The 10,574-nt window shown below is 37.7% G+C and overlaps 1 protein-coding gene across 6 annotated transcripts; it reads right to left on the bottom strand.

Moving 5' to 3' along the window:
- Window positions 1-826: 826 nt before the first annotated feature.
- LOC132164538 (sister chromatid cohesion protein PDS5 homolog E-like) lies at window positions 827-8,923 on the bottom strand. Of its 6 annotated transcripts, XM_059575067.1 has the most exons (4): window positions 8,482-8,636; window positions 5,791-6,025; window positions 3,222-5,514; window positions 827-1,082 (listed from the first exon to the last, which is right to left on the bottom strand). In XM_059575067.1, the coding sequence occupies exon 3, from the start codon at window positions 5,418-5,420 to the stop codon at window positions 3,273-3,275; it is 2,148 nt and encodes a 715-aa protein (XP_059431050.1). In that variant the 5' UTR covers window positions 5,421-5,514; window positions 5,791-6,025; window positions 8,482-8,636; the 3' UTR covers window positions 827-1,082; window positions 3,222-3,272. The 6 variants fall into 6 exon arrangements, with proteins under 6 accessions (XP_059431050.1, XP_059431049.1, XP_059431052.1 ...); XM_059575066.1 differs by lacking the exons at window positions 5,791-6,025; window positions 8,482-8,636 and adding an exon at window positions 8,687-8,923; XM_059575069.1 differs by lacking the exon at window positions 5,791-6,025 and having other exon boundaries at window positions 827-1,102.
- Between the last annotated feature and the right edge of the window lie 1,651 nt (window positions 8,924-10,574).

The raw sequence follows: 10,574 nt of genomic DNA, 5'->3' as shown, positions 1-10,574 counted from the left end.
TGTCGCACTGAATTAAACTAATAAATCTGATTGGTTAATAGTTCGAAATAACAAAAAAAAAAATAATAATCAATATAATTGTTGGTCAAGGGCAAAATGCACATTGAATCATAGCTGAAGAAGGCAGACCATTGGGTCAGTGGCTGACAACAAAGCCAAAACGACAAGGAGAACTGGAGAAGGAGAAGGAGAAGTAGGACTCAACTACTTATGCCCAATTGCCCATTGCCCTAGACCAAAGGGTTTTTTTTTTTTTAATATATATATATAGTACAAATGTATATAAGTTAGGTGAATCCATATTTTCTACAATTCTAACGACTCAAAAAAAGTGTTGGTCATATCTGTATTTTTTATAATCGCTTATAAAACTCAGTCTCGCTTGGCAAGAAACAAATGAATAACTTTGCACTTGTAAGTGTTTTTATAATTCACCCGCTCAATATGGACAATTCATATTTTCAATGTGTTAAGTTAACCCTAGTCTCACCTAACAAAAAAACAAATATAAGACTTAATACTCATGAGTGGACAATTCATCTTCTCGGTGTGAGATTAGGTGTTACTTGTCTCAGAAAAATGTGCCCCGCAACTCTATTTAGAATTGCTTAAATTTTGTTCAATTCGAACAGCTAGTTGCAGGGAGCCCAGCTCCATAGGCTTTTATAAGCCCATGAACAAGTGAAGGTAGTCCCCAGGCTTAGGGCAATCTGGCTAGACACCCTCTTAGCTCAAGTAAACTCCAGGGTTTTTGTAATGACCCATCAAGTTAGATCAATTAAGCAGAAGAACTCACCACAATAGAAAGCACGACTATGTCCATAAATAAAAATGTAAGAGTTCTTATATAGGTATATATAGCTCATAAGACATGCTCTGCAAAAGTACACAGTTTCTGCTTGGAAAGGAAAAAAAAAAAAAAAAAGATGAAGAAGAAGAAGAGAAATTTGACTGAACAATTCAGTGCAATTTTCCCATTTACGCCTTTGATTTCCATGAAGATTGACGCCAACAATCAACCTTGGATATGATGCATTCTTGCAGTCAAAAGCTAGCTTCATCCTCAAACACCAGATGTTTATCTGCAAAAAACCAGAAGGCACTGGTATGATAATTATATTTCGTTAATACCCAAAAATTTCCCAAGAAGGATTGACTTGAATTTATAGTGCAATAGAGATGGGAGAAAGGCTATAAAATATAAAATAATAAAATAAAATAAAACCAGTGCTTGTGAGTAACTACTGCATTTTTATACTCAGGAGTAGAAAGGGCATCTTTCCATTGGATTCCTCTGATGAATCTTTGGTGAATTAAACATAAAAACTCACTTTATTCAGGTGATGGCCCAGATATGCAGGCAGTATCAGTAGACAAGATTGTGCAAGAAAATTTGCTGAAGCACAAGTTGAGTGCCAAAGAGCACCACAAGATTGAGCTCTCAGAATTTAGGTAAACATAAGTCACTGGGATTTTGAACAAACCAAAACAGCAAATAGGATCTGGATTCCCTAGTAAGGAAGGGACAAACAAGAGCCAGAAATTGACCTTTTCACATTTCAATTACTCTTTATCTTTGCCAAACTTAGTCTTAATAACTCATTGACAGACAGTACTGATTCATATGTAAAACATTCAGCACCCTGGGAAGTGATAAATATATACATCAAATAGATATTAGACAAAATAATACATGTGTTTGTTGAAAAGCACAGATAGATTAAGATATAAAAATGTCAGACAGAAGCTACTTGCAACTTTTATAATCCTACAGTTAAAAGAAATATCAATTAGACAGTCAAGGCTGGAGAACAAGATATACTTTTGGTGGACAAAACTGATGCATGTCCAATGATCACGCAATATTTTTTTGATAAGTAATTGGCCCTAAGGGGATGAGAAGGGAAAAGAGAAATTTAAACTAGTGATTCCGTTTCATGAGGCATGGTCTCCAGAAGATTGAACTATATGTTAGGATTAGTGATCACACAATATGTGATATCAACCTAGTCATTTATGAACAAGCATTTCACCTGACGGTCAATATGTCACTACAATGGCAGGTTTAAGCCTAATTAGCAGATATACAACAACATAGAAATGGTAATTCTTGAAGAGGAATGTTAGGCTTGCAAAATATTTTACCAAAAAAAAAAAAAAAAAACTCTTACAAAGTGATGTGGCACAACATGATTGAGAAGGAGATGAATCCAAATTTTGAGAAATTCAATCATGTTAAACCACATCACCTTGTAAGAGTTTTTTTGTAAAATATTTTGTAAACCTTGCATTTCTCATTCTTGAAAAGTTAGGATATATAATGGGGGGGGGGGGATCTACCATCAATTACCAAAATCACATTGAAGAAAGAAACAAATAAAACTGACTCAAAGCGTAAGCACCACAACTTTCTCACACCTTTCAAAGCATTTAAGCCAATCCAGACTCAACTGCTTCTTTGGTTTTATCTTTTAATGTTCTGCCGAACGTATCTCCCATTGATTTAAAGAAAAAGATTGAAGATGAAGACAAAAATGTATAAAGCAGATACTGCAAATGTAACTGCTCCTCCCTTATGCTTTTGTCGTGATGGTCACAACCAAAACTCAGTCAAATCTTTATTGTTTCTTTTACAAAAAAGATTTAGAAGGACAAAAATAAAGGCAAACAGGGTGATATAAAGAAACAGGTTGTTAACAGAATTATCAGTTACAGATAAGAATTGTTTACAATAAAATAGAAAATACAAGGACTTGTATTCTTTATGGTATTATATATGTGTATGCTCACCAAGCATTACGTAATATCAAAACGTTTAAAACATAAATTCTAAGCTCGTTGCAGGTTCATGCATCCTGTTTAATTGCTAATCTGGTTTCCTGATCAATGAAATTGAGTTGGAAATAATAATCTAAAGAAGTCTTTTGCAACCAATCAGAGCTTGAAGCAAGTAAAAAACAATGGTAGCAAACCTGGAAAGGTTTCTTCTTGTAAAACACGCGGAAATTTTACATGATAAGGGACATGGAGCTAAAAGGGAGAGTCTCCAGCAAATAAAAACAGTTACTTCATGAAACAGGCATATAATAGGTCATATGGCCCATGCTTTGCACCAAAGTAAACTAGACTGTAACATGTAAAATAAGTAATAGATATGAAAGCATGTATGTTCAATTCCCATTCCACTAAAAGATTCTTAAGGATATTAAAATAACACTTACTACGTTTGAAATAGGTGCTCCCTTCTGACAGGTTTAGTTTCAGCATTTTTGCTATCCTTGGGGCCTGGTCAAGTTTCCCTTCTGGCGTATACCTTCTTCAGATTCACTGACCTCAGTCCTCAGTTTACCCTGCAGAATTTCAGGATCTTCTTCTTGAGTTTTTGGTAACTTAGGCAGCACATCACCTGACATATCACAGGCCCCTTCATTTGCTGCTTTCAAAAGAGTTTCCGTCTCATTGAAATTTTTCCTGGTATCAGCATCCATGGGCCCTTCAACATTGATTTTTCTGTTTCTCACTTTCTCCTCGACTTCATTAGGAAAAACAGAAACCTCAGCATTTTCAGCAAGGTCCTCCATACCATCTTCCACACATTGAGGATTTGAGCTCAAACTCAACCTATTTATAGCATCTTTTGAAACCTTTTTATCTACTATCTCAATCTGCTTTTCTACCAGATCATCTTCTTTCTTCTCGACATTGAGATCTGGTGTGTCATGTTGGGTTTCAGCTGAAATTCCACATTTTTCTTCACATTGTTCTTTTGCAATAGAATCAGTCTTCTCACCATCCTCCTGATTCTTAGCTTCCATGGATTTGTCAACATCAACATCACCATGCATTATGTTGTTCTTAATTTCATCGAGCTGTGAAACAACTTCCACATTTGCATCCAGGTCCTCTTTCTCTTTGCTTTCTTTCCTGCTCTGAGACTTGGAGCTTCTCTTTTTCACAGCTCTGGAAGTTGCTCTTTTCTTTGAGCTCACACGCTTTTTCTCTGATTTAGCATTGCTTACCTTAATGAAGTCATCTTTCACAATTTTTCTGCTCCCTTCCACAGTGTCAGACCCCAATTCTTTCACCTCAGAATTGGATTCCGTTCTAACAGCTTCTGTGGCTTCTTCATCCATTTTACACTCATCTTGCTCTTCTTCATAACTAGCATCAGGAGGTTCTTCAACATTATGAGCCTCATCAATGACCACTTCCTTAGCTTTTTCAGAAAGCACATCCAAACTCATTTTTGCAAATTGGTCTTCTGCATTATTAACTTCAGGATCTTTCCCTTCTTTGGAAGATCTCTCTGATTGAGTTTTCTTCTTTGGCTCCATTTGTTTTGCCACTTTCTCAGCATCCGCCATCTCAATATCCTCATTCAAAGTTTCTGCACCAACCTTGTCACCATCCAAACCCTTCACTTCCTTTTCAGAATTGGGTTTGGTTCTCAACATGAAACTGTCAGTAGGCATAATTTCAAGCTCAAAACGCTCTTTCCTCAAATCCAACATTTCACGATCACCATCTTCATAGAGAATATTATGCAGCTTCTTCTCGTAATCAAAAGCTTTGATGCATCCGGTAAACCATTTTCGTGATCCAGACCAGTAAACCTTAACTCTTTTGCCAATTATCTTATCATTGTCATCATCGCCCAAATCTACCAACCGGAAAGCAGGCACCTCCTTTCTTGGGCGAAGCCTAGATGAACTTCTCTCTGGGGACAGCAAAAATGCCTGCACTATTTCCCCGTCTGCTCCCCTCCTGCGCTTCACTGGAGTAGATGTGTCCTCTTTACTGTCCTCCAGCATAGTTTCCTCTGCATACTCTTCTTCCACAATAAGTTTGGCCCCACCTCCTGTCTTACCCTTTCTTGCTGCAGATTTCTCTCTCATATACTTACCACCAGAAACCTGCCCCCTCACTTCATCCTTCAGGGCCCCAGTTTTCAGAGCATCATCTACATCACTATCTTTCAATTTGCTGCTCTGTTTGGCCAAAGATTTCTCCCTCTTAGACTTATCACCAGCAACCTTCCCCCTTACTTTATTCTTCAAAACCTCCATTTTCAGATTATCATCTACAGTTACATCCTTAGATCCATCCTGTTTGGCAACAGACTTCTCCCCCCTAGCCTTTTTACCAGCAGCCTTCCTCATTACTTCATTCTTCCGAGCCCCTATTTTCTGATCATCATCTAAATCAACATCTTTAGATTTACTACTTTTTTCTGCAGCAGATTCCTCCCTCTTAGACCTACCAACAGCAGTCTTTCTCATTACTTCGTCCTTCCGAGTCCCTACTGCCAGCTCATTATCTACAGAAGCATCTTCTGATTTGTTTCTACCACTGGTCATTTTTCGAGTTACAGATCCATAAGCCTTCTTATTCCTTTTCTTAGCCAAATCCTTTTTATCCATATCGAAAAATCAGAATGCATAAACTGCAAACCTTGTAATGAAAAAGAATCGTCAAGACAGCCTCAGCAATGAAGCACCAGATTGAATATAAATGCTGCAAAAAGCAAGGAACAATCAGAATATTGTTATAGACAAAATAAAGATCATAAGATTGTTCCAAAATTCAAAAAAGTACATTAAAAAAAAATGAAATCCAATGGCACTAGACTGAAGAGACAAGCATTCACGAGAGATGAAGACTCCATACTCCAATCTAGAGGAAAACCCCAAAAAGCTAACAACAACATTTTCCATCTGCAGCCAGTTTAGAACAAAAAATTCCATGAATCCATGCACTGTTGAACTTGCCCTTTTGTTTAAGATCCTTTACCTTGACCTTTAAAAGTTAGGATTGGTAGTCTGGCCTCTTTTAAACAAAATTCATGAATTAATCACCAAAAAAACGACAGAAGTCTTGAGAAACAACTACTCTGATTGTTCATTTCAGCCACTGACTCAAGATTTCAAATCCCATAATGCATTAATAACCGAGAAGCTTTAGTCCCTAATTCATCAGCTTTAGAACCTCCAAATTCAAAACAACCCCACTGAAGTAAAAGAAAAACCTGTAGAACCAAGAATCATCAAACCATCCATTATGAGAATAGTGATCAAGCTATATGCTATCAACTAATCAAATATGTTTCTTTAATGCCATTTCACAATTTTTCCTGCTTTCTTTGTTTGTTTCAGTGAGTATTGAGATTCATAGTTTGGTGGGTGGTCGCATTTAGTGCTACTAGACAATTTGTGCTCGATTCCTTTGTATGAAAAAAATAAAACAAGAGTATGATCAAATGAAAGCATTCAAGAAAAAGCCAAGACACAAACAAGCACCAATTCATCCCAATTGAAAGACTTTCAAGTAACTAATTGCACCATGAATGGTGCTACATTTAACCCAGAATCTGTACTTCTCTTATATCATATCATGTCATATGAGAAGAACCATATATGAATTGTGTGTTTGAGAGAGAGAGAGAGAGAGAGAGTGTGTGTGTTAAAAAGAAAAAAACCCCAAGGCAGCTGTTTCTTGGCTTCTATTTCATATATAAGTACATCAAAAATGAACTACAAACAAGAACAATGAAAAAGGGGTGGGCAACCCAACATAAGCCCCAAAAAAAAACAGATCAGTGCTGGTAAACATAAATTAAAATGGAATGTATCAAATGAATGTCGCGGCCCTATAGATTCTTGGTACGAACACCAAGAGAAATGGCCACCAGAAAAGGCATACCAAGGCCAATACAACCAAGAGGCACAAGAAGGGGCACGACCCTCAAAAGGTTCATCAACCCTTCACGAACCCCCACAAAGAAACCCTTGCAGCAGTACACCAAAAAGAGAACCACAACAGCAAGGGGGGCACTGATGTAGGTTAGATCAAAGCCAACGGTAGGAGACACCAGCACTAAGTCCAGAGAACAACGCAAAACGATCTGCAACCAGATCTGGAGAGCACCAGTGGCGAGGGCACCATAAGCCCCAAAACTACAAGAAAACAACAAAAACTCCAAAAACTGCAGCATCGGCGAAAGAAACGACGGGGATGCACAAGTGTGTGAGAACCAAGTGAAGGTGCATGAGGGCCTAGCAGAGATGCAAAGGGCAGGGATAGGGGGCGGAGGAACCAAAGAAGATAGAGGGCAGTGCAGTGGAAGAGGTGAGCAGCGCGGATGGCCGGAGAAGGCGGCAAGGTAGTGGTGGAGAGGATGAGGTTGAGATTTTAGGAGGAATAGAAAAATCCCTTTAGATAGATTGCCAAAGGCGATGAATAAGGCCTCAAAAGAGGTGGAAAGCTCTAGAGAAAACTCTAAAAGGAAAGTGGAGCTTCTCTCTCTAAGAAGAGAGAAACTCGTTGGTGAAGGCTTCATGTGAAAGGGGAGGAGAAAGTAGAGGAGGAGGGAAGAAACCAGAGATTTGTCCCTCCTTTTCAAGCACAGCTGGCTAGAGTGAAAAGCAAGACAAGAGAAGTTTTTTTCATGGAGAGCAAGTTTACTGATAGCATAGATAGTTCACTGTTTCTTGGCTTCTTATATCAGGAAAACCTTTGCTGAACTACGAGAAAGGCTAAAAAACCAGTCAGAAAATTCCATAATTAGAGAAATCACATAATAGTAATATGAGAGCATTCAAGAGAAATTCAGAAACCAAAACAAGCAAAACTTGAATGCTGACATTTGAAAACCTAAATTCATCACAAGAGAACAATAGCAAACTACATGCAACCTCAAATATAGAGAGGAAACCCCAGATATGAAGAATCAAAAAAAATGGTAAAATCAAAACTTTCGATAGAGACCCATAAGCCAAAAACTACAAAAACTTGAATGCTGATGTCAAAATAACCAAATTCATCACAATTGAAGCCTAGAATATACATGCAACCCAAAAATCTAAGAAAGCCCTGGATATGAAGGAGCAAACGATGGTCAAATGGAACTTAGTAATTATATAACAGGAATCAGAGGTGGGTGTGGGGAACCTTTTGAAGGGTTAGTTGGGGAACCTCGTGTGCTTTTCCTTGGGGCCACTGCTTCAGACACTGCTCTCAGCAATGAGCTCAATCAAGAGACCCGTTGTTGGCATGTTGCTAAGGAGAAACCTATGGCAAACCCTATTGTTGCTAAATACTTTACCAATTATAATAGAGAACCGTATGCAGGGAAACCCGCTTGCTTAACAGAGCTTTCCAATGGGATTTGGTTCCTTTTTCTTGAGAGAGGCTCATAAATAGAGTTTTCCACTCACCAAACATTTAAAATGGCAAGTTAATAAAGATTTAACCTATTCCCAACTCAGAGAACAGAACAATTAAACCTTTGGAACTAATTGTAGAGAAATTTCAATTATATACTATCAAACAACATTCAAAGTAAAATCTGTTACAAGAAAAGTGAGATATGAAGAATCAGACAGTTTAGAGGTCAAACTGAAGCATACAATAAATTCACCCAATACAGTCAAAAACACAAAGAAAACCCACAAACCAAACTGGGCCACATATAAAGAACCAAACCTGAATTTCTGGCACAAAATTAATCCCAGTTTCTGCAACCTAAAAGCCCTTAACTTTCCTAAACAAGTGCAGCAGATAGACCGTTACATTGGCACCCAAAAAAGAATAATTGAAAAAGAGCCTAAATTTTGGAGCTGCTTGGGCATCAAGAAAAAAAAAAAGCAAAAAGTGGGCCAAAAAGAAAGAGCAGGTTGGGATATAGTACCTTGGAGCTAAAACCCAGTCTGCCCACGGGTGTGTGTGCCCCTGTGTCACAGTGGCACTGATGTGCTGGGCATTAATGTAAGCATGTAGAGTAGCAGTGTAGCAAATCACAGCACTAGGTACGCCATGTCAGCTTCAGAATGGGCGGGAAACATTCTTGGACGTGTGCACGTGGCTGCATTAGGTTGGATATTGGGATGGATGTAATACTGAGGAATTTTACCCCTTCTCCAATGATAACAATTTAGAAAATAAATATGAATCCAACTTTTCGAGCTTACTCAAACAGATAAACCCATAGCTAGCGACAAGTTCATGGGAATTATATCCAAACAAAAACTATAATTTGGGTATTTTAAATGAAGGAGTCAAATTCTGTCATATGATATAAAATTTTAAAATTCTCTCTTTCCAGCAGTCCACCCAAATCTCCCACCATTACCATTGGGTTGATCAGCTCTTCTTTTGACCGCTCTCGGAGTAACAAGCCACCACCCCTCTTGAAATACAAAATTAAAGCAATGCCATAATACATATTCTAACTTGTGAGAGAGGCAAATTGCAATTGAGTGTGATAATTGAACTCACTGCAAGTAATTATATTATTGATGTAGATTTTTGCATGGTCAAACCAAGGATTGAACTCTTGCAAGAAAGCATAAGGTCACTTGAAAATTCTCAGTCCTCGAGGGACGGAGACACTCGTAGGGATGGGACCAAGATTTTTTGTACAGGGAGTCCGAACTTACGTAAATAAATAAATACCTACTTAAGAGGTAGGTTCACCCTTGGACACTCGATGCTTAAGGCAGTAGATGACTCTAAAAAAAATTGAATGAGAAGAGTTGGAGGAGGAGAAAATACCTGATTTTGGAAGTGTGTCCCTTTTAATATGAGAGGTGTTTTGGGATGGTCCATTGATATTTGCCACATGACAAGCTTGTAACCATATGATTACCTTCCACATAGTAGTTGGCTTTAGTGGGTCTTCGGTGGTTTATATCTACACCACCATTCTCATGGCTGACTTGTCCCTTCTCATAGACTGCACTAATTGATGATATATAATTTTGCATTTTCGGACCAGGTTGCGTCTTTTCGTCAAAATTGTCTACAGGTAGGCTACTCAAATTGCATGCAATTCGGATAACTCCACATGGAAGAGATTGTGGGGCCATTTGTTTCGGGTAGCCAAGAGTGTAGAACCTACCTACTTGAAACAAATAGGCTTCTCAACCCCCTTCATATGTAATGACCAAATCACATGTAATTTAAGCAGCCAATTGCAAGGATCTACTATGACTCATGTTGCATGGTATTTGATTAAAAAAAAAAAAAAAAAAAGAGATGGTGAGAGTTGAGTTCCACAAAACGAAGGATAGAGATTTCTAACAATTTGTTAACCTGAATTGCTAACAATTCAATTTGGGTAGCAAATGACAGATAGACCTTTTGAGACCCACATGTTCGAGTAAGTATCGGACAATCCACACTTTATGCAAGCAGGTGAATCTTATAGAGACTATCTCACATTTGTTGTCCGGTTTGTTAGCAATTTTGGTAGCAAATTGTCGAGAATCTGAATCCCAAAACTGGGCTGGAATTGAAATGGTTGAAAGAACTTTCAAGGTTTTGGGCTGGAATTGAAAAAACTTGGAAGTCTTTTTACTCTCACTTTTCTGCATTTCTGATTTTTTTTTTTTTTTTTTTTTTGTTAAGAATTTATCCAATTAATGATTATTTACAGTTGTCTTTGATGAGAATAGTACAAAATGAGGCTCAGTTTGTTAATGCATTTTGAATGGTGCTTTCTATTTTTTGTTTGATAAATTATTATGATATAATATAAAAGTGAAAATTAATAGTTTTGAGTGTTTTGTGTTTTTTAT

Source organism: Corylus avellana, chromosome ca10 (assembly GCF_901000735.1).
Source record: "Corylus avellana chromosome ca10, CavTom2PMs-1.0".
Classification (NCBI taxonomy): domain Eukaryota; kingdom Viridiplantae; phylum Streptophyta; class Magnoliopsida; order Fagales; family Betulaceae; genus Corylus; species Corylus avellana.
This window is presented reverse-complemented; position numbering and strand designations above follow the sequence as displayed.